The following is a 23,132-nucleotide window of genomic DNA, read 5'->3' as shown; positions in this document are numbered from 1 at the left end:
CCTATAACTAATTTTTAAAATGTGTATCCCACTATGTGCACTATTTTGTACCCAGCTATTTTTGTTGGTAATATACCATAAGCATTTCCCCATTCAGTTAAAATTCTTCTATGTCATTACCATTTTTTTAAAACATACTTATTGGAGTATAATTGCTCTACAATGGTGTGTTAGTTTCTGCTTTATAACAAAGTGAATCAGCTATACATATACGTATGTCCCCATATCTCCTCCCTCTTGCATCTCCCTCACATCCTCCCTATCCCAACTCTCTAGGTGGTCACCAAGCACCGAGCAGATCTCCCTGTGCTATGCTGCTGCTTCCCACTAGCTATCTATTTTACATTTGGTAGTATATATAAGTCCATGCCACTCTCTCACTTCATCCCAGCTTACCCTTCCCCCTCCCCGTGTCCTCAAGTCCATTCTCTACAGTCATTACCATTTTTAATGGCAGCATAATATTCCATTACATGGATTTGCCGTAATTTGCTTAGCCAATGGCTTATTATTCCACATTTAAATTGTTTCTAATTTTTCACTCTTATAAAGAATGATGAGAGATTCCCTGGTGGCGCAGTGGTTAAGAATCCGCCTGCCAATGCAGGGGACATGGGTTCGAGCCCTGGTCCGGGAAGATCCCCCATGCCGCAGAGCAACTAGGCCCATGCACCACAACTACTGAGCCTGCGCTCTAGAGCCTGCAAGCCACAACTACTGAGCCCATGTGCCACAACTACTGAAGCCTGCACACCTAGAGCCTGTGCTCTGCAACAAGAGAAGCCACCGCAATGAGAAGCCCGCACACCACAATGGAGGGGTGGCCCCCGCTTGCCGCAACTAGAGAAAGCCCGCATGCAGCAACGAAGACCCAGTGCAGCCAAAAATAAATAAATAAATTTTATTTAAAAAAAAAAAGAATGATGAGATGAACATCTTGTACATACTTCTGATATACGTATCTCTGGTTATTTTGCCATAAGAGAAATCCCAGAAATGGAATTCCTGTGTCCAGGGGACCGATCCTCCCCCCTTCTAAGTCCACGGTGAGGATTTGGGCCTGTTGATGGCCTTTATGCCTAAAGAGACTGTTGACCCCTCATCCTGAGACAGGCAGGGGAAGAAGCAAAGAACCCTCTCAAAGGGGACCACCACCTTTGGGTGGTAGAGATAGCAAGAGGAGGAGGAAACATCAAGGGAACTCCAGGTTCTTCATGGCTTCTCAGGCTTTTTCCAGGCTACCCAGCCCCAGATGGGTATCTTATCTCGGTAGAAAGAGGACGATGCTCGCTCTGAGCCCAAGGATAATGGGAAGGGGCTATGGGTGGGGGTTGGAGCAGAAGCTGCTAATGCATTTTTGCCGGCATCTTTGGTTTCTCCAATATCCAGCCAGACTATTAGCAGTTCCCCAAGGATGCCCTTGCTCCTCACGTCATCCCCCATTTCCTATAAATGGGAAGTGGCTAGGGAGTAGGGTGTGCGTTGTGTGGTGGGGGGAGGGAGCGGGGATGAAGGGAAAGGGACGTGGTGGTTTTCCTACAGCTGACTTAGTGGGGAACTGAAACCCAGAGAAGCTGTTACTAATCCAGAACGACCCAGCATTGTGGGGAGTAGTTTGGGTGTTAGGACTCTCATTAAGGCTTGGAAGTCACTGGTCAGGATAGATGAGGGATTGCTGCCTCTGCCTTGTTTCTGGGGCCCAGAGACTCTGTGTGTGTGAGTGTGTGTGTGTCTGTATTAGTAGTAGCAGTAGTGGTGGCAGTCGTAGTAACTGGACTGAGGGATTGCTTCAGTTTCTTTATCTGAAAATGGTACCCATCTCTTGAGTTGTCACAAGGATTGAATGAGTTAATACATGAGATGCATTTAGAACAGTGCCTGGCACAATCAGTAAAAGTTAACTATTATTACATGAGGCTACACCAGCAGAAAAAGGGGAGGGAGCATCTTCCCAGCAGAAGCCCCTACAGCACCCTGTGCTGGGTGGGGCCTGGAGACTACATCCAACTGGCTTGGTAAAGAAGGGTCACCTGCATTAGGGAGGGGTGAGCCAGGAAAGGGGTCGGTGGCCGGCCAGGACGACGCGGGGTTCTCGGGCGCAGGCCAACTTGCTTGGGGAGGAGTGAGGAGTTATTAAGGAGGGAAAGGTGGCTGAGCCCTGGCACTTCTTATTCAGGTGGCCAGACCCGCTGGGTGGAGTCCAGTATCTCACAGTAGGCTGTGTGCTCACTCTCCCAAGCCCTGCTCCCCTTTCCTCGTGTGGGAGGGAGGGTTCCTATTCCTCTGAGGTGGGACAACTCCCGCCTGCTCCCCCAGTGCTCCTTCCCCAAGCCTGGAAAATACCACCATCCACTCTCTCCTGGCTCAGTAATTTTCCAGCTGACCTGGAATTCCCTCTGACTCCTGCCCCCTTTCCTGGGGCAAAGGAGACACCAGCTCAGGGACCCAGGACTCCACCCAAGTCTCTCTGCTGTCCACAAATGGGTGTGCCAAAGGCTTTGGAAAGCCACTGGGGCACTGGAGGGTCACCTGCTGGCAGGTGGGGGGGCGAGTGTGCCCAAAGACGCAATGCTGAGACCGTTCTCAAGTTAAACTTATTCAGTGACCCAGAAGGTAGATTCTTGGTTTTTCTCCCTCTGCTCTCTCCTGCACCCACTCTCTCTTCCCCACGGCCACCAGGGCTCCACTATTCCCCCCTCCTTTCTAGATTTCCCATTCTTCTCTGCCTCCAGTTGGAGGTGCCCTTAGAGACCCTCTGGCCAAGTCCTTCTTACCAAGGTTCAGAATATGGGAGGGACTTGCCCAACATCACAGCCGGTTGGTGGCAGGGCCAGCACTGGAGCTCAGTGCCCCAGTGCGCAGTCCATGGCTCCAGTCAACGAGGTCCTCCCCTTCAAAGCCATCTTCCTCCGATTTTTGTAGCATTCAAGTCAACGATGCACAAAAATTGGAGTTCTCTCCACGCTAATAAAACTCCACGGAGGAAGAAAGACACAGCTGGGCCTCCCACCCCAAGGCCAGCCTGGGCCCCCAGGGATCTCCCACTTGCATTGTTCACTCTTGTCAAGGCATTCTGGAAACAGGTATCTTTTGGGACCTTGCTCAACAGCTGACAAAGGGAACATTTTACTGTCAGTGTATCACCTCCTTTCCCCATACACACCCTTAAGGAAAAAAAAATTGAAATTTGGCTTTTAACTTCAGGAAGAAGGGCTGAGTTAGCTATCAGGAAGCTCTTTATGCCTCAGAGAACAGCAAACAGTAGGAAGAGTAACTCCGGGAGAATGTGACATCTCCTTTCAAGGCTGGTCCTGGATGGGTGGGGTGCTGCTCGGACCGGGGACAGGGGGATGGCCGGAATAGCGCGTGGGGGTAATGGTCGCAGACTGGCTCAGGGGAGGAGAGGCGCCCCGCGGAGCCGGGCAGCTTTCACCTAAATGTTTTGGTGTCGAGGGGGCGGCGCACTGCCCTAGGTAATGATAGGGCAGTCTGGGAGCCACGCGGAGGCTGCCCGTCGCGGTCGCGGCTACAAAGACAGCTTGGAGACCTCCCGCTTTCTTCCCTTGGGTACCAGCCCCACCCCTCCATACCCCCTCCCAGCACCCCCACCTCCGTCCCGCCTCGCCCCGCCCCCTCCTGGCCGCCCCAGCGCGCATGCTCTCTCCCCCCGCGGAGTAACCTGGAGATTTAAAAGCCGCCCGCTGGCGCGCGTGGGGGGAGGCGGGGGGGGACGAGCTCGCACGCGCGGGCCCCGGGTGACAGCCGCGCGCCTCGGCCAGGTAGGGGCGCGCCCGCCCTTCTCCGCGGGGAGGGGGTCCCGGCGCGGGAAGGGGAGGGGCGCTGCGCGGCCGAGCTCCGTGGTGTCGCGTGTTTTGCGCCCCGCGGGAGGGGGCCGCGCCGTGGCTGTCCCGGACCCGCGCGTCCAGCCCCGTGAGTCCCAGGGGAGCTGACGCGGCTGCGGGCGCCCAGGCGCGCCCCCTCTTCCTGCACCGGGCCGGCTGCGGGGTGCTCGGGTCTCCGCGGAGGCGGGCCGGGCTGGAGGCGCCGGGTCCCCCGCGTCCCGGGCCGGGCAGCGGGGTGGGCGGGGAGAGGCGCCTCCCCGGAGCCCCGGGCCGGGCACACGGCGGGCACAGCGGCCGCTCGCTCCTGTTGCCGCCTCCCGCGTCAGAGTTTTCTTTGGAAAGTTGCATTTATTTTCTTCCCTTGTCTCGGCTTCACCGGAAAGGGGCAGGATGAGTCACCGTGGCGCGCACAGTCCGGGACCTGGGAGCCGGGAAAGGGGTCGGCGGTCGGGACGACGCGGGGTGCTCGGGCGCGGGCCAACTTGCTTGGGGAGGAGTGAGGGGTTATTAAGGAGGGAAAGGTGGCTGAGCCCTTTCGGACGTTAGTCTTGGGGCTTGGCTCTGGGCAGAGAGTTGGGCTGGAGTGTGTGCCCCGTCCTGCGCCTCGGTTATTCCTCATGGGAGGAGGAAAAAGAGAGGGTGTCTTTATCCTTGCCTCCCGGGCTCAGGTAGGGATGGTGAGAATCCTGAGATCAGCAGACAGGTGTGATGAGGTGATATCTGGGCACCCACTACAGCTTCTCAGGGCTCTGGGCTTACGCATGGCAGGCCTGCTGGAGAGGGCCCCAGGGACCCGCAGGGTTGCTCCTGAGTGAGGGTCAGTCCTTCCTGTAGTCTCCTGTTCTCCCCAGGCGCTGCAGCCCTGTCAGTTGATCTTGCCCTTGACCTCTGAATCAGTTTCCTCTTCCTGACAGACACCCTTGACCTGCTCAGCTTTCCCCCGCTCCCCAGGGCCACACCTTCCCCTTTCTTTTTTCCCAAGGGGCCAGAGTGGAGGGTAGGGAGGGGTTTGGCATGGTGGGTACCTGCTGAGGACTTGCCCTTCAGCTGTTACACGGACCCGATTCCAGTGGAGCAGGGACTAAGAATAGCCCAGCTGCTGTCTTGCTGCCCTGGAGTCTGCAGCCGGGCACAGCCAGTGGACCGGGGCCTAGAGTGACCCTTGCTGGGCTCCTGAAGGCGTTGCTCAGGGGTTGGGGTGAGGCCCTGGGGGCTTCTGGCTGCCTTTCATGATGCACGTAGCACTTCAGAGCAGGACAGCCTTGGTGTTGGACTCACCTGCCCAAGGCCTGGGGAACAGGCTGGCATATGGGGGTGGGGAGGGCAGGGCCAGGAAGCGTAGGCTGACGATTTCCTCAGGCTTCCCTACAGAGCAACTTCTAGGGTGTGAATACAAAGTTATTTGAGGTCACAGTCCTTTTTGTTGGATGGGTCTCATCCTCTCATTCCTCCCTTATCTCCTCCCCACAAGCTTGTCTGGAGCTGGGACTCTGTTGTTCTAAAAGTGCTCAGAAAAATGGAGCTCGAGTCAGCAGGATGAATCTGAAGGTACAGATACAGTTGTGGGTGAACGTACAGCTGTGGACATTCAGGCCCCACCTTAGTGGAGATGTGACTGGGGCGGGGTGGGGGGAGTTTTCCTTCGTACTCACGGGGTGTATAGTGAACTCGCCTGTTCCTCCTGGCTCTGAGGTGTCCCCAAGGAGGAGCTGGACAGTGATCCTTGGTGGCCCAGTGAGGTACCTCCAGGCCACTGGGTGGTGGGAGGATGGCATGGATTCCCCTCTCTCAGCCTGGGTAGGGCTCTGGAGTCAGAGAGGCAGGGATCGTCTCAGGACTCCAAAAGTGAAATTAAGCTCTATCATCTGGACCATTGGAGCCTGATAACACAGCATTATGGATAACAACCCAGACTGTCAGGTGTTTGTATCCTGGCTGCTCCAAACTGGCTGTGGGACAAAGGGCACGTTACTTAACCTCTCTTAAGTCTCAGTATCCCTGGCTGCAAAATGGGGTTGATAGTAATAATGATAATATCTACTCTGTAGCTTTGTTACTTATTAAATAATAAATAGAACAAATGTATATGTAAATATATAATTCTATATAATCTAAAACGTAAAAGAAACACTATAGCTTTATTAAACCGTACATATAGAGCACTCGACTGTGTGCCTGATAGGTAACAAGCGCTCAGTAAATATTAGCTGGTATTAACTATATCTACTATATCTACACCTGTGACCCAGTGCACAGCAGCACAGCCTGGGCATCTGTTCTTGGGTTCTCCTGTAGACCTTTGTTTCTTTGGGACCAAGGCCTCCTGGACTTCGGGGAGTAGGTATGACTCATTGAGACTGGCCTCTAGCACTCAGATGCCTGGGTCTGAATCCCATTTCCTCTTGCACAAGTTACTTCACCTCTCTGTGCTTCAACTTCCTCCTCTGTAAAATGAGGATAACAGTACCTGCCTGGCAGTATTGTGAGGCTTCAACGAGCTGATTAAAGCTCTGAGCCCAGCAGCTGCAAGTAAAAAGAGCTTGATAAATGTCAGCTGCTGTCATTCGGTAACAATGGAGGCAATCATTGTGGCTTACACTCAGGAACCAAAGTTTCTTAGCAAGGGAATGATACCATATACAACTGTACATAAACTGTGAATGACACATTTGCAGTTGAACTTGTGGTCTGGTGCAAAGAACACACCAGGACTTGATGTCCTGGTCTCTCCCCTGTCAATACTGTGTGTGGTTTGTTTTTTAATCAGTCCAGAAAGCCCTGCCCTGCCTGTTCCCTCAAGACGGAAGAAAGTGCCGTGAAGTGATGGAGGTGAATATATATCCTGCAAGGCTGAGTGCCTTCTATGCAGAAAAGGTTATTTGTTCTGATTTTTGGAGAAGTTGTATGAGAGGGAGGGAGTGTTCTGCTCTGTCCTCCCCACCCCCCCACAACGCTTGGGATACAGTATCTTGACACTGCTTTCTGGTGTCAAGAAGAAAAACCCAGCCTGGCTTTCTGTGAACAGTCAGTGGCCCTGTTTGTTGGATAGCAAGGGTGGAGGCTGGACCAGTTGGTACCAGGCCCAGTGTCTTGAACGCTGATGCCACTTGACTCCTAGCAAATAGAGCTGGAGTGTGGAGCTTTGTCCAGTGTATTAAGTGTCCCTGCTTGGGGGCAGGGGCTGGTGACAGAGCCATCACGGGATGGTCCTGATGTCTGGCCAGAACTTCCTGTTTAATCCCTTTTTCTGCTACGTGGTCTGTGTTTCCTCCTCCATGGGAAGAAGTCCACAGTTTTGTCACTGACCCTGAACGACTTGTGGGGCTTCTTGTGTCCGATGTTGGAGACAGGCCTATACCTCACCTGTTGGCCTTGGTTTCTGTGTCTGTAAAATGTAGATGATAATATTCACCTTGCAAAGTCATGGTGAGGATTAAATGAGATCGCCATATTTAGCAAGGAGCCTGCATAGACCAGGTGCTCAGTACAAGTTTGTTCCTTTCCCCTTCATTGTTAATTCTGGAGATCACTGTCTCTGGGAAGCTGGGATGAGCCAGCAAGAAGGAGGTTGAAGACTAGTCAAGGTTTGGGAGAAAGGACTCCTTGACAGCTCGAGGTCCAGGCAGCCCTGGAGGAGGTGGAGGACTTGAGCTGGACAGGGTTCAGGTGAAAGGGAGAGGAGGTCCAGGGGAGGTCACTGGAACTGATGAGTACTTTGAAAGCAAAAATAGGCCCAGTGCTGATGAATAGCCCCGTCTTGGGCCCATGTCTCATGATTTGGGGTCTGGTATTCCTTGCACCACCCCTGACTGGGGAGGGGCTAAAAGGAGAGGTGGGTGCATATAGAAATCCCAGGCTCCAGCAGCTGTGTTTTGCAGACATCTACCCTTTGCATAGTTCCTACCTACTGGTCTCTCACGGCTCAGCCTCCTCTAGGAAGCTCTGGAGGCACTGAAGATGTCCCACTGTAAGGACTTGGGTCTCAGCCCCTGCGCCACCTCATGGTGCTCTGGCTGCACCTCGGCCCTTCTTCTGAAGGCGCTGAAGTCTGTTGTTTCTGAATCCCCAGCCCCTTCACAGCGGGCTTGCACACGCCCGGAGCTCAGTAGCGGTGGGTTGGTAGGCTTTAGTCTCTTTGACAATTCTCTGGGGAAGGTGAGATTGTAATGCACTGAGGTACACTCTCTTCAAGGGTGGGCAAAGTAGGGCTCTTTAACAACGACAAAAAACCACATCTTTTTTGGAGGCCCCTCATGCCCTGCTCACCACTGAGTGGACTGTTTTGGAGAACACATCCCTAGGACTGAGTCCGGCCCAGAGCCCTCTGATGATAAATGGGGCTGGTCACAAACCTTAGGATAGCAGCGCTGAGAGAGCCTGGCCTCCTTCCTGTATCCGTCACCTTCTAAGGGAGGCCAGGCAGCAGGGAGGGGACAAGGATGTGCATGGCTGGGGAGAGCTGCCTGGTCTCGCTGACTGGCAAAGTTCAAGTTCACTAGGAGGGAGGCTGTTCAGGTTTCACTTTGCAGGAGCTATAGGGAGCAAGGGGCGGGGGGAACTTCCCAGTGGCCTGAACGTGCCAAGCTCCCCATTCTTCTCCTGCGTTCCTCTGCCCCCACCCTGGGCCAAGGGATTTCTTGGTACCATACCCCCACCTTGTAGGAGAGTGTTTATTGTGGCCCAAGTAGAGAAAGAATTTAGTTACTGATTTCTGCCAGGAACAGAGTCCAGCTCTGGGAAGGAGTAGGGAAGAGGGCAATTCTGCCCCCAGATGTCTTGGTTACTCGGATCAGTTTCAGGTGACCGCTGACCCTTGGCACTCTGTTGTACTGGAGCAATGTGTAGGCAGGTAAAGGATGGGGTAAGTGCAGCTGGGGAGCCCTTCTCTACCTGGTTCTCCTTGGCTCTCATTGGTGGAAGGCTATAACCGCGCCCCCTCCCCACCAGTGCCATGCGGCCTTGTCAGTGAGCACTCAGTGGGCACCTGTCCCTGGTGAGCGCCCTGCCTGGGGCTGGGGGCGTGGGTGTGAGGTCACAAAGCTGCACGGTTGTAAAGAACCTGACAGCATCTAGACTAGCTCTCATTTTACAGGTGCAGGAGCTGAGTCCCAGAGAGGTAGAGTGGCTTATTCTAGGCTACACAGTTATAAGAGTTGCTGAAACTGGACTACACTGTCCAGGCTCCTACTTCAGTGCACTTTCTAGAATTTTCGAATGGTTTGAATTTTCCATTCAGCCCTTTTTACCTGTGCAACGTTGGGTGTGTTAATGAATTTCTGAGACTCCATTTTCATCCTTGTGAAATAGGAATATTCAATAATTTGTAGGATTGTACAAATGGTATGAATTAGAGAAGGTTTGGCAGGTACATGCAGACACCTCCTGGACGGTTAGCGGGTGTCAGCCGCCGTGATTATTTTCCCTGTGGCTGGGAACCACCCTGTCTCCTCACTGGGGTTGTTTATCCCACCTTTCCTTTCCCTTTGCAGCCTCCAGCACCAGGCAGGTCTGCTGAGCGACCTCTGCTCACCTGTCGGGCCAGCACCTGGGGACGCATTTACATTCCTGGCATTCCTCTTGCCTTTGGGGGCTGAAAGAGGCACTGGTGCCCAGGTGGGAGGCACGTGGGTGAGAGGGATGGAAGCTGAGAAGAGGATCAGTGTTGGTCCCCCTCCGACCTCTGCTGCTCCTGTTGGGAATGAGAAACCCCCCTCCCAAGTTTCTCGGCTGAGGAAGCCCAGACAACTGAAGAAGTGGTTGCCAGAAACTTCCACATACTTCCTCCAAACACACTACACGACTGGGAAGTTGGTGGTATTAAGCTAAGTTGCCTCGCCTGTCAAATGGGTATACTCATCGTACCCGCCTCGTCAGGCGGTTGGAAGATTAAAACGCTTGGAAGAGGGCCTAGCATGCAGTAAACCTCAGTGTTAGCTGCTGTTAGTAAGTGCAGATGAGGAAACTGAGGTTTAGGGAGGTCAGTTAACAAGGTCACATAGCTACAGTGACATATGGAGATGGCACGCGAACCCATGCCAGGCCTCGGTCACCCTATAGAATGCACTGGGTTCGGGAATGTCTGGGCTCAGAGGCCTGTGACACCGGGGGTGGGAGAGAGCTCCAGGTTGAAGAATACGGATTGTCTTGGTTTGGAGGGCACTTGGTCAAGGTGACCCCGAGTGACCTTGGGTCGTAGCTGTTTGCGGAAAGGAAGTCTGATTGGGAGACACAGTTGCCTGGAGTCAGATGTGTGTCTGTTTTGACCACCCGCAGGGGGTGGCCACGTGATTCTGGGAGGGGTGCTTCGCCTAGACCAGCCAAGGTGAGGGTCAGGCCAGCCCCAGAATTCCTGTCGCTGGACTGGAGAGGGGAGGGGAGATCAGAGCAGGCTCCAGGGACTGCCCGCTGTCCTTTCCCCTCCCCTTCCCCCAACCTCCTCTGGCATGTGTTTCCTTTCAGAAGCTGTGCTGGGGCTCTCAGACGGGGCAACAAAAGCAACTTCCCTCCAAGCCACTGCCACCTGTTGGGTTTTCATACATTGGGGGTGAGCGGGGGGAGGGAGCCGTTGCCCTTTTCCCAGTGTCTGCAGGGTGCCCCCTCTGCACCCCCAGGGACTGGGATTCTCTTTGCTGCCCAGTGTGGCGGGGCTGGAGGGGGTGGGGGCCCGCAGCAGCTGGAAGGGGAATCGAGCGGGAAGGGGCCGGTGCTGGCAGCCGGGAGGGAGTTTGATGGATTACTCTGCAGGCCGAGAGGTTTCTCCCTAATCCCCCTTTGTGTCCCGGCCTGCCGGCCCCTCACTCTCTCTGACAAGCTGCTAAGCAGAAGCCTTCCAGTCCGAGGGAAGAAAAGGCAGCGCCGCAGGGCGGACTCTAAATCCCTGGCCTCTGGGCCCTGGGGAGGCAGGAGCTAGGGAGCAAGTCTGGATGGGGGTGGGGCCTCCTCTCTGCTGATGTCGGGGTGGAGAGGTTGCACTCTGAGTGGGGTTCTCAGGTGTCTGTGGGAGCACTGGGAGGTTGTGGGTCTTCGCTCCTCGTGCAAATCACTGTTGCCTTCGGTAGGGTAGGCTTGCGGGGAGCAGACCCTTGCTTCTTTGGAAGTACGCGTTTGAGCTCAGAGAAACAAAGACTAAATATGTGTTGGAAGGCATGGAAGCCGCGCTTAGACTAGTCCTGTGCCCCCCTCTCCCTAGCTGCCCAGGCAGAAATTCCCTCAGCTCAGCATCCCTGACGAGGGGGTCTGTCACGGTGGAGAGCTCGTTGCCTCACAAGGATGTTCATCTCCAGTCTGCTGTCTGGCCAGCGCAGGCTCTTTCTGGGCTGTCCCAAGACTCCTGTGGACCTGCCGTGAGGGCAGAGCTCATTTTGGGAGTGCCATATGCTGGGTTTTACGAGGTAAGACCAAGGGCACTGGTCCCCTAGGACTTCTTCTGTGCCCCCAACCTAGAGGATCTGGGAGAGCACAACTTGGAATGAGATTCTGGGGTCCAGCCCGCTGTGGAGGAACAGGGGTCCCCCTTCCCGTGCAGTCTCACGTCCTCTACCTGTGGGCTTCTCCCCACCTGCAGTCCTGGCCTGGGCCAGATGGCCCCGGGCTGGGGTGTGCGTTAGGGAGATTGGCCTGGAGTGACCCCACCCCTTTCTGCAGCTGAGTCATTATTCCTCGTGGCTGGCCTACCCCATCCCCAGTTTCCCTCTCTGCAGGGAGGGGCTTCCCAGTGGCCGCGTGAGAAAGAGCACAGTCTTTGTGAGCGTGGAGGGAGGACGCAGGGTCGTCGGCTCGCGGGGTCAGGGTGCGGCCGTTTGATGTGCCTGGCCGGCTGTGGGGACGCTGGCCCGCATAAAGAGGCCATAGAATTGCTGCCTGACACTGGCCCACTGCAGGGCTGCCCCCAGCCCGGCTCCCTCTGACCTCTGTCCTTCAGCGGAGGGAATCTGCTCCCCCAGCTCCACCTCAGCCGCGAGGGGTGGCAGGAGCCCCTTTGAAAGCCCTCAAAGGCCTCTTTATATATCCCTCTGACACTCCCTTCCCAGAGGAGCTACCAGGAGGTGCCTTTCCTCCTGCCTCCTCCACTCTTGAATTCTGGAGAAAGTTCAGGCCAAGTTTGTTCCTGTTGCTCAGTTTCATTTCCCTGTGCTCCCTGCTGAGGTAGCGGGGTGGGCAGGGATGGGGCATTCCAGCCTGGGAGGCTCTGTCCCATCCACTCACCACCTTTGAACCCTTAGGAGAGCTGCCCCCTCTGGGGGTCGGGCTGGAATTTCCTTGGTGCGTGGGGGGATGGGGGCAGGCGCTTAGGTCTTTCCTGTCTCTTCCGCCTCCCACTCCCAGGCTGCTTTCAGCCATCTATCCTGTAGGTAAGCATTTCCCAGGCCCCTTCTCATGCTAGGGTGGGTGCTGGAGAGTTGCAGTGGAGCCTACAGCCTGCTCTGGGGGTGCACTCGAAGTCTCCCGGTGTCTGGAGCTGGGTAGGTAAAATGCAGGTTCCCCGAACGTGCCCACGGCTCTCAGTCTCCAGGGCTGGAGCTCTGCTCCCCCAAGGGTGAGGGAAGATGGCCTGGAGCAGAGCTCCCTAAAGGTTCCCAGAAGTCTCGGGTTTCCTCCAGCTTTCTTGCTGTCCCGTTATCAGGGGGCCCAGGAAAGGGGGGAGATATTTGGACCTTGAGAGGGACTTGTCCTCCTTAGAAGGCTGCTTTCACAAGGTTAGGCCAGACTCCCCCTTTCAGGTACCTCCACTTCCCTCCTCTTCCCGCCCCCTCCCCACCAGGTGAGCACTCAGGGGCTGGCTCTTCTGGTTGAGCTTCTGTTTGCCGGACCGGGCGCTCCAGGAGCAGTGGGGCAGGAGGATCTGAGTCAGAAGCATCTCTGAGGCTGGAGGGGAGGGTTGGATCCTGTTTCCCCGTCTGTATTCCTGAGGAGGCGGGGGAGCCCCTGAAACAGAGGGACCCAATGGGGATCTGTCACTTTCAAGCTTTGGGAAGAAGTGTGCCCTGGGGCTGTGGATTGCAGTGGGTGTGACAAACTGCTTCCTGCTCCCCTCTGAACCTGGGAACCTGGGGCCTGGGCTTTTCTGTTTGTGTCCTTGGGAAGAAGGCCCTGGAGGGGCCGCTGGTGACTTGAGCTTGTGCTGTGGGTGTCCTCTGTAGTTTCTTCCACGTGAGGGGATGCAGTGGGGGAGGCTGGGGCACTGGGGAAGCTGTAAGGAGGAGAAAGGGGGGACTTTGGAAGGGAGAGTATTCTTATGGGCTTGGACTTTTCTCGGGCACTTCTGGGCTGGGAAGAGTCAAGTCTGTGGTGGCAAGAGTGCCCAAAAGAGGGAGGACGGGCTCAGCAACCTAAGAGGAGAGGGGTGCAGAGCAGGGCTGGAGCCCGCCCACTTTCTACCCAACTCCTTTCAAGGAATTCCTTACCTGGCCCAGCCCCTGGTCACTGGGTAAAGCACCTCTGGGGGTGGAGAGAGGGGCTGGGAGGGGGAAGCAGCTGGGCGGGGGAGGCGCTGGGCTGTAGGAGGATTTTGCCTTTCTCCCTCGTGGGCTGTGGAGGTCCTGCTTGGTGCTGGGAGTGGGGAGCTGGATTAAAGGAGGGAGTAAGTCAGGTGGGGTGATTAACGTTTGCTGGAGAGCTGCAATTTATTTAAACCACAGGGAGCAACCAGGGCTTGGGTGCATGTTGTGGGAGAGGCTGCGTCTGATAAAGTCTGTTTACTCAGGGAGGACCTGGTCCCTTTAAAACCCAGGGCAGGTGAGTCTCCAAGGCCCTCCCAGACTTGGTGGAACTTGGGGGAGGCGGCTGCCTAGCCTTGTCTGAAGTCCCTTCCTTGGTCTATAGGCTGCAAAGCCCTGGAAGGCAGTTACGGAACGGACACATCTTACCCAGGATTGATGGCCGTCTGTTTCCTTTGTGGCACAGCTCAGAGAGCAACCTACAACATGCTTCGTAACACAAAAGTCCCTGCGGGGCTTAGTGATATTTGAAACGATAAAAGAAGTTGAAGCACCAAGTCATGAGCTCTGAGATTGGAAGAGGGCATGAGTGAGGGCCGAGGGTGCTCCAGGAAGGCTCTCGGGTGGGCCCAGGCCCTTGGCAGTAAACCTTGCACAGGAGCAGTGCTCTTCAACAGTGTCAATGGGGTTGAGTCGGTGAGGCCGGGGAGGGCACTCCAGACTCCAGCCATAAGTGGCGTGAAGCTCTGTCCACCCGTCTACGCCGCCATGGGATGGATGACAGGTTGGGGGACTAGGCCCCACCCTCTATACCTTCTCTGCATAGCTGACTTGATTTCCCCTCTTTTGTGGTCACTTGTAAACAGCGGACTGCAGTGGGTGCCACAGTCAGGAAGCAAGACCTGGAGGCCCACTGCCTGTGGGTGGAGGACCCAGGGTGGGTACTCCCCTGGTGGGATGTGTCTGCACAGGAGGCCTAGCAGGAAGGGCTGTGGGGACGTCTGCTGAGAGTGGAGCCAGGTGGGGAGAGAGGAAGTCTGCCCCGGGGTCACTGACATCATCGCAGTGGCCACCAGGTGGTGCGGTTTCATGCCCCTGTGAGGCTGGAACCTGGGACCGGTCCCACTGTCCCCTGACAGTTGAGCAGCGCGTGTGGGAATATGTCCTCCCCATGGACGTTGAGCATGGAGAGAAACTCAAGGTAGAGGTTTTCAGGCCTAGGTTCTTCCCGGGGAGCGCTTTTTTTTTTTTTTTTTTTGCGGTACGTGGGCCTCTCACTGTTGTGGCCTCTCCCGTTGCGCAGCACAGGCTCCAGACGCGCAGGCTCAGTGGCCATGGCTCACAGGCCCAGCCGCTCCGCGGCATGTGGGATCTTCCCAGACCAGGGCACGAACCCGTGTCCCCTGCATCGGCAGGCGGACTCTCAACCACTGCGCCACCAGGGAAGCCTGGGGAGCGCTTTTTAAGTGGTTTCAGTGAGAGGTTAAAACCCAACCCGACGAACCACAGCCTCTCTGGTCTTCCTCTTTGCCCTCGTCCTTGGGGTGGAGTTATGGTGCAGCATGGCTTGTGGCCAGGTAGTATGGAAGAGGAAGTGTGACTCTTAACGAAGGGGAATTGAACAGCCCAGCTTTGGGAAGTAGAGAGAGAAAAGCGAACAAACCAGGCCTGGCAGAGGGTTTCCAGGGGGCACCTTGGTAAACAGTGCCTCGGGAACTGGGAATTCAGTTGGTTTGATTTTTTTTTTTTCCTTCAATACTAGGAAACAAGGGCAATTGCAAAGATATTCCAAAACAGAGAATTACTGACATCTAGTTGGCTCTGGAGTGTACTGAGGTTTAAAAATCATATTTACCTTATGAATATGTCAACCTTAGGCTAGTATTAACATGCACTTCCTGATTGGCCAGTAGGGAGTGACACCTGGGTGGCAGGGCCACACCATCAGCCCGGGAGTGAACAAGATTCAGAATTCAGAGCAAATCCTGCAGATCAGATTCACGGGAATCTCTGTGTGTGTGATTGTCCCAGCTCTTTTAGGATCTGAGTGTTGAGTTATGTCCCCACCGAGGCACCCCACGACGACAGACAGGCGGTTAGCATGGCTGAGAAGCTACACCTGCACGGAGGGCCTGCAGAAATGGGTTTCTGGCTGAGTCCTATGCGGTCGGTGGCAGCAAGGAGGAGAGGCCTGGGCATCTGGAGCAAGACTGAGATGGAGCAGTCCTGGAGTGTGTGAACAGGCCGGAGCCCTACCCGCCTGGCGCATCATGGTCCAGAGGCTGGGGGTGAGCCGCCTGCTGCGGCATCGGAAAGCCCAGCTCCTGCTGGTCAACCTGCTGACCTTCGGCCTGGAGGTGTGCCTGGCTGCGGGTATCACCTACGTGCCACCCCTGCTGTTGGAAGTGGGGGTAGAGGAGAAGTTCATGACCATGGTGCTGGGTGAGTCCCTACATCCTCCTTCCCTCCTGCTCCAGATATGTGTCCCCTGGGGAAGTAGGGCGACAGGGCCTCTGCCCAAAGAGCTGCTTGGAGGCAGAGGTGGCTGCCTGCTGTCCCTGAGCCTGGTGGGTCAGCCTGGCTGGGGAGGGGGTGACCCTGGGCTGAGGGGGTCTGAGAGAAACAAAAGGGTACAGGGACGTTCCCTGGTGACCTCTGTATCTCTGGTCCCTACGCCATGCATGGCCCACAGGAGACACTGGAGAAACTGCCCTTTGTAATTCCTATCTGTGGTCTCATTTAATTCCTGCAGCAACGCTTTGAGGTTACCCATTTCACAGAGAGGATGATGGAAGCTAATAAGCCGTCAGGTGACTTAGGCCGCTGGACGGTAGCTTAGCTGCTGATTAGGAGGGTCGGGACCACCCTCGGCCCCCACCGCCAGGGCTCTTTCTTGCCGCTAGGGCAGGGGCTGGGCTCCTAACTGCGGACGAATTCTGTAAAAGCCACGGAGGGCAAATGTCACCATCATGTGACTCCCAGGAAGAGGGGGCTCTGTCAGGATGACAGGCTCTGGGGTCCGACTGCCCGTTGAAACCGTGCCTGTGCACGGTGATCACCGGTCAGTTGGGGCACCAGTGATCCTAGTTGTGAGCAGTAAATTGGGGTCCTGTGAAGTACTCAGCACAGCCCCCGTACACAGTGGGCCCTCCATGGGATATCATCATCATTTCCACCCTTCTCGAGGCAGTTGGTACCCTTCCCCCTGCCCCTTCTGGGCCCCAGCCTCCAGCTCATACTACTTGCCCTCCTTGCAGGCATCGGTCCGGTGCTGGGTCTGGTCTCGGTCCCGCTCCTAGGCTCGGCCAGCGACCACTGGCGTGGGCGCTATGGTCGCCGGAGGCCCTTCATCTGGGCCCTGTCCCTGGGCGTCCTGCTGAGCCTCCTCCTCATCCCGAGGGCCGGCCGGCTGGCGGGGCTGCTGTGCCCGGACACCAGGCCCCTGGAGCTGGCGCTGCTGATCCTGGGCGTGGGGCTGCTGGACTTCTGTGGCCAGGTGTGCTTCACGCCGCTGGAGGCCCTCCTCTCTGACCTCTTCCGGGACCCAGACCACTGTCGCCAGGCGTTCTCCGTCTACGCCTTCATGATCAGCCTGGGGGGCTGCCTGGGCTACCTTCTGCCTGCCATCGACTGGGATGCCAGTGCCCTGGCCCCCTACCTGGGCACCCAGGAAGAGTGCCTCTTCGGCCTGCTCGCCCTCATCTTCCTCACGTGCGTGGCAGCCACACTGTTTGTGGCTGAGGAGGCAGCGCTGGGCCCAGCCGAGCCCGTGGAAGGGCTGTCGGTCCCGTCTGTCCCACCCCACTGCTGCCCGTGCCACGCCCGCCTGGCTTTCTGGAACCTGCGCGCCCTCTTTCCCCGGCTGCACCAGCTCTGTTGGCGCATGCCTCGCACCCTACGCCGACTCTTCGTGGCCGAGCTGTGCAGTTGGATGGCATTCATGACCTTCACACTGTTTTACACAGACTTTGTGGGCGAGGGGCTGTACCAGGGTGTGCCCAGGGCTGAGCCAGGCACCGAGGCCCGGAGACACTATGATGAAGGTAAGGCTTTGGCAGCCCGGGGCCCTGTTGTGGGAGCTGCCCTCCCGTGGATGTTCGGGTGCAGGGAGATGCCCACAGCCTGTGCCTGGGCTGGAAGCTGTGCCTTGGGCCCCGATTTCCCCATCAGGACGATGGCCCCGTGTGCAGCCTGCGTGTGCAGCTGCTCAAGGAGCGAGTGGCTTTGCTGCAGTCGCAGCAGGGCCTTGTGCTGATCGGGGAGTTTGATCAGGCATTGCCCCAACTTGATGGAGGACGAGGCTGGGCTTGTTTAAGGTCCAGAAGCTGGGCCTTGGGTTCGCCTGGCCCGAACTTCAGTGTGCCCTTTGCTCCCCTACTGACTTTCCAAATCGCCTTGCCAGCCCCTTCCAGCTCAGGCGTCTGGAATTCTATCTTGGAGCAGAAATGTCTTTGTGTTCCCTCTACCTCTCCTGACAGGCTGAGCACAGCCAGCCCTTAGAACATCTTCCTCTGCCCTTAGCCCGTGGCTTTGGCCACATTCCCTGAGGTAGTGGAAGAACTTACACCCCCGTTGCTATGGGCAGGGCAGGGGATGCTGGGGAGCAGTTCCGGAAAATAGCAGGTCTTGGGCAGCAGGTGCCTGTGGCTCCTGATTCTGAGCACCCCTCCCCCCTCATGGTATTGGGTCCTTTTTCCCTACCCCCTGTCTGATGGCCTCTTCCCCCTCCCCACTCCAGGGGTCCGGATGGGCAGCCTGGGGCTGTTCCTGCAGTGTGCTATCTCCCTGCTCTTCTCTCTGGTCATGGACCGGCTGGTGCAGCGATTCGGCACCCGGGCAGTCTATCTGGCCAGCGTTGTGGCTTTCCCCGTGGCTGCCGGCGCCACGTGCCTGTCCCGCAGCGTGGTGGTGGTGACCGCTTCAGCTGCCCTCACTGGGTTCACCTTCTCTGCCCTGCAGATCCTGCCGTACACGCTAGCGTCCCTCTACCACCGGGAGAAGCAGGTACTCGCCCTGGCCGCTGAGTGGAGTGGGGTGGAGGGGCAGCTGACCAGCCCAGGACCGGTGTCTGGCAAGAGAAGCTGGAGAAGGAATTCTTTGATCAGAGAGGAAGCCTGTTGTAGCCCCAGGGCCAGAGACTTGGGCTGCGGAAGGAGGGTGTAGATTAGATTCTGGGAATGACTTCCTGGTGTCAGGACTATAAAGCACTTAAAGTGGATGATTGCAGGAAATGTGAAATCCTTCTCTGGAAATCCTGAAGAATCAGGCTAGCAGAAGGCCTCAGTCAGGGCTGAGTTGTTCTGTGCAGAGGCAGGGGGCTGGATCAGATGACCTCTGGGGCACCCGGCTTCAGCAGCCAGTGAGTGGGAAAGGTCTGGTGTGGGCCACGCCTTCCCTTATTCAGGGGGGGACCTTGTGAGTGACCCAAACCTTGCTTTGGTCTCGGAGATGGGGAAAGCTCCCTACCGCCCCTTCCCCTCTTTTGGTTTGTCTTCCTTTTCTGTTTAATTCTCTCTTTTCTTTTCCTGCCTCACTCCTTTGCCTCGTCCCCTCCCCCCGCCCCCATGGCGGATCTCTGAGCCTGATGCGCCTGACACCGCTCGCCTGGGCACTGTGTAAGTTGGGGGGCCTCCTTCCTGCTCAGCCCCACACTAACCAGCCCCTCCAGGGGCCCCCTTCTCTGGGAAGCCTCCTGACCAGGCTGTGTGGTCACCTTTGTTGTCTCCATTGGCCTCACTGAGCTACAGCCCTGGGTGCAGAGCTCTGCCCAGAGGGCAAGAAGTTGGGGCGTCCCAAGGAAAAAGAGATGCAGCCTGGCTTCTAGACTGTAGGAAAGACATAGTCTGCCCCTTGTAGGACATGGGTGGGGTAACTGCGAGGCTGGTTAAGCGAATAGGTAGCTGCAGGGGTGGGGGTGGAGGTGGGGCTTTGGGTTGGGGGTGGAGGTGGGGCTTTGGTTTGGGGGAAGCTGGTCCCCGAGTCCCCTGTCAGTGCATTGAGAACCTTCATCATCCTCCACGCTCTCCCGCCCTGGTTGGGCTGGTGTCCAGAAGCCAGGCTTGGGCATGTGCCAGGGAACGTGCCGAGCTGGTGGTCTTCCCTTCAGGCTGAGAACACGTCTGTCCCCAGGGGCCTCTCCAAGCTTCAGCCACACTGATCTTTTGTGGGGTGGCAGCAGGAGGTGAGGTTCCAGGCATGGTTGGCCCCGCACCCCATCTACGTCTGCTTTGTCCACTTCTGGCTGCACCACGAGCCTTGGGATTCCCTGGTGTCAGGCTTGAGCTCTGCTGTGGCTCCCAGCGCTCATGCAGCTGACCCTGAGAGCTCTGTGTTAGGCACTAGTGGGCCTTGGAAAAGCGGTCAGATGAGTTCTGGCCTCGTCCTTAGATAGGAGGGAGGCTCTGGGACATGGCGGGCAGGGCAGGGGCAGGTCACACTGATCCAAGGCAGACAGTGAGAAGGAACAAGAAGGCTTCGGCCTCAGCACAGCTGGACCATGGGAGTCGGGAAGAGGGCGACTCTTTCTGTTCCTCGCTTCCTCTAGGCTGAGTCTGAGGACCCTCCCTGCCCCAGGCTGGGGCCGCAGACCTCACAGTAGGGCAGCAACTATAGCCTGGGCCTGGGACCCACAGTGGGAAGGGAGCGTCTCTCTCTGGAGGTTGACAAGGGTGTCCCAGTAGTGAGGTGGTAGGAGCAGAAGGAGGAGGGTTAGGAGCATCTGTGTGGGGCTTTGGGGCCTTTGGGGCCCCACCTTTGGACTTTGTTCCTCTGCTCTGACATGTCTCTCTGCCCACCTGTCTTCATTCTTCTGTGTCTTTCCTTTTCCTTGGGGTTCTGTTCTCTTCCTAACCTGCAGTACTGAGTTTGTCTGTCACTTACTGATTCTAGGAGAGGCTAGAGGAGACCTAGACTTCTGGTTTCAGATGTCCCCTCCTGGCCCCTGCCCGCCTTCTGAGGAGAATCCTCACTAGACCCGGACCAAGCAAGGTCTGCTCAGTTTTCTGAACTGCTGCCCGATTTTCATTAAGGCCTCGTGCCTGGTTTCTTCTAGCCCCTGGGATAAAGGCCAGGGCCTGTTCTCCTAGTTGGGGGATCCCATGCTTGGGTACATACCTGTCCTTGTGTGTTCCCCTCCCCCCAGGTTTTCCTGCCCAAATACCGCGGAGATGATGGAGGTGGTACCAGTGAGGACAGCCTGATGACCAGCTTCTCGCCGGGCCCTAAGGCCGGATCTCCCTTCCCCAATGGACACGCGGGTGCTGGAGGCAGCGGCCTGCTCCCTCCTCCACCTGCACTCTGCGGGGCCTCTGCCTGCGATGTCTCCATGCGTGCAGTGGTGGGCGAGCCACCGGAGGCCAGGGTTGTTCCGGGCCGGGGCATCTGCCTGGACCTTGCCGTCCTGGACAGTGCCTTCCTGCTGTCCCAGGTGGCCCCGTCTCTGTTTATGGGCTCCATTGTTCAGCTCAGCCAGTCTGTCACTGCCTATATGGTGTCGGCTGCAGGTCTGGGTCTGGTTGCCATTTACTTTGTCACACAGGTGGTATTTGACAAGAGCGACTTGGCCAAATACTCTGTGTAGAGTACTTCCAACCCACTGAGGGAGGACCTGCCTCACTGGGTCCCAGCTCTCCCTATTCCAGTCCCCTGTTGGCCCGGTAGGGCTGTGGGCTGGCCTTCCAGTTTCTATTGCTGCCAAAGTGGTGTGGCTCTCTGCTGCCGCCCTGTGGCAGTGAGGTGTATAGCTGCACAAGTAGGGGACTGGGGCTTCTTCCCTCCCACCTCTCCTCAGTCTTTAGGGCTGGCTGACTGGAAGCTCTCCAGCAGGCTTCAGTCTGGACTTCCACAAGGAAAGAAGGGCAGGGCATTTAATTAACTCTGTGCACTGGAATGCAGGACTCTGCCGGGGGATCACCCAGGCTCAGGGTTAACAGCTAGTGTCCTGGTTGAGAAATACCCAGAGAAGGGATTTGGGGAGCTGAGTAAACTCAGCCACCTCGTCTCCTACAACCAAGGCCTCTTATCCCATAGGTTCTCCCAGTGTCGCTGTTGCATGGGAGTTTGTGATGTGAAACGGCTCCTCTACAGGATTTGAAAGTATGAAAGTTATTGGGGGACGCGGTCCCGAGGGGAGAAGGGAAGCTGCCTAGCCCCACAGCGCCACCTCTCTCCTGTTCCCCCTCCCCTGCATTTTATTAGGACTTGGCTTGTTGGCCCCTGTGTTGCCATCACAGGGACACAGGTTTTTAAATAATTAACTTATTTATTTAAGTAGAAGGGGAATCAAGGTGTTTAGGGGTTGGGTAGGATGAGATCCCTAATGACTAGGTCCCCTGAGACGATTGGTTATTGGGCTGAGAATTGTCAGAATCTCCTTCTCCTGGAGTGATTGGTCTGGCCCCAGAACTGCCTAACCCTGAGCCTGGAAGCTCTGCTTACCCCAACTGATATCCCAAATCCTGTTACCCAAGGCGGGGAGGGCTGGGGAAATGTGAAGGGTGGGGCTTCAGGTCTCAGCAGCCTCCGTAGCCTCACCTCCCCTCTTGGCCCTGCCGTCCCCCCCAGCTCCCCTCTGCTCCCTCTAGGACTGGGCTGATGAAGGAGCTGCCCAACCCCACCTTTCCCCACTGGCTCCACAGCCCTCTCCTTGGGGCTGTTTTGGGACCAGAAGCACAGAGTGTGGCTCCTTGAGCCTTTATCCGTCTCAGCCCCCAGGGCATATCTGTGCTTGGGGAATCTAGCACAGAAACTCAGGAGCACCCCCTGCCTGGGCTAAGGAGGTCTTATCTCCGGGGGCTTTAAGTGCCGTTTGCAATAATGTTATGTCTTATTTATTTAGTGGAGTAAATATTTTATACTGTATGTGAGCAATCAGAGTATAATGTTTATGGTGATGAAATTAAAGCCTTCTTATATGTTTAATTGGTCTTTGTGTCTTTTCTGAGCAGAAAAGACCAAATCTCTCTCAAATTATCCTCAGCTTCCTTCTCATCAGGACCGTTTTTTGGCAGCTTCAGTTCCCAGCACCACCAGCAGGTGGAGCCATAGACCAACACTCTTTTGTCCTTTGGCGATTGGGTGTGGCTGTGCTTCCCCAGAATTGGGGAGTCCCTTTGAGTGTGAGGGAGAGGGCGGGAGAGTAAGAAGTATAGAGAGTGGGGGCATTTTCCTTCTCAAATGGCTCGCGGTGTGGCCAAGGAGATGGAGCAAGCACCCATTATCAACCACAGAAATAGGAAGCCCCTGGCATGTATGGGTGAGGATTCGACACCACTGTGCCTCGGTTCCCACCCTTTCCCACCTCCTTCACCCTTCCTGCCAGGCTCAGGTCAAGTTCAGTCTTCTCAGCCTTGCCATTTCCTCATCCCTCCAAACTTCACCGGCCTTCCTGTCCCTTAAATTCAAGTGGTCAGTATAGTTAACACCCTAGGCAAGGACTAGCTTTATTTTTAAAATGTTCTGTTTTGTTTAACTTTCTATTAGTTTTCAAACATACACAAGAAATGAGCCTGGTGATAATGAACCCAACTTCAACATTTATTAACATTCTGCCATTTTTATTTCCTCTATTTTCCCTCCCCCACCCTTACCCACCCCCTCCCCCGGGGGCTATTTTTAAAGCATATGGCAGATACAATTTCACTTCACCTGAAAATACTTCAGAATGTATCTTTAAGAAATAGGACTTTTAAACAACTTGATCACAATACCATGAATATATTCAACAAACAGTAATTCCTTATCATCAATTACCCAGCCCATGTACATTTTTCCCCAATTGCCTTGAAAATGTCTTTTTACAGCTGGTTTGTTCAAATCAAGATCGAAGAAAAACAACTATTAATTTGCATTTAGT

General features: G+C 56.0%; 1 protein-coding gene across 8 annotated transcripts; it reads left to right on the top strand.

Moving 5' to 3' along the window:
• The first annotated feature begins 3,403 nt into the window (after positions 1-3,403).
• Positions 3,404-22,308, top strand: SLC45A3 (solute carrier family 45 member 3). Of its 8 annotated transcripts, XM_060293609.1 has the most exons (7): positions 9,604-9,785; positions 11,032-11,233; positions 14,146-14,216; positions 15,311-15,721; positions 16,537-17,322; positions 18,018-18,283; positions 20,421-22,308. In XM_060293609.1, the coding sequence occupies exons 4-7, from the start codon at positions 15,550-15,552 to the stop codon at positions 20,856-20,858; spliced, it is 1,662 nt and encodes a 553-aa protein (XP_060149592.1). In that variant the 5' UTR covers positions 9,604-9,785; positions 11,032-11,233; positions 14,146-14,216; positions 15,311-15,549; the 3' UTR covers positions 20,859-22,308. The 8 variants fall into 8 exon arrangements, 7 of the variants coding, with proteins under 7 accessions (XP_060149608.1, XP_060149594.1, XP_030728648.1 ...); XM_060293611.1 differs by lacking the exons at positions 9,604-9,785; positions 11,032-11,233; positions 14,146-14,216 and adding exons at positions 3,714-3,779; positions 5,314-5,390; XM_060293625.1 differs by lacking the exons at positions 9,604-9,785; positions 11,032-11,233; positions 14,146-14,216 and adding an exon at positions 3,404-3,473.
• The last annotated feature ends 824 nt before the right edge of the window (positions 22,309-23,132 follow it).

Source organism: Globicephala melas, chromosome 1, assembly GCF_963455315.2.
Source record: "Globicephala melas chromosome 1, mGloMel1.2, whole genome shotgun sequence".
NCBI lineage: Eukaryota > Metazoa > Chordata > Mammalia > Artiodactyla > Delphinidae > Globicephala > Globicephala melas.
The sequence above is the reverse complement of the archived record's forward strand: the minus strand, read 5'-3'. Positions and strand labels throughout refer to the sequence as shown.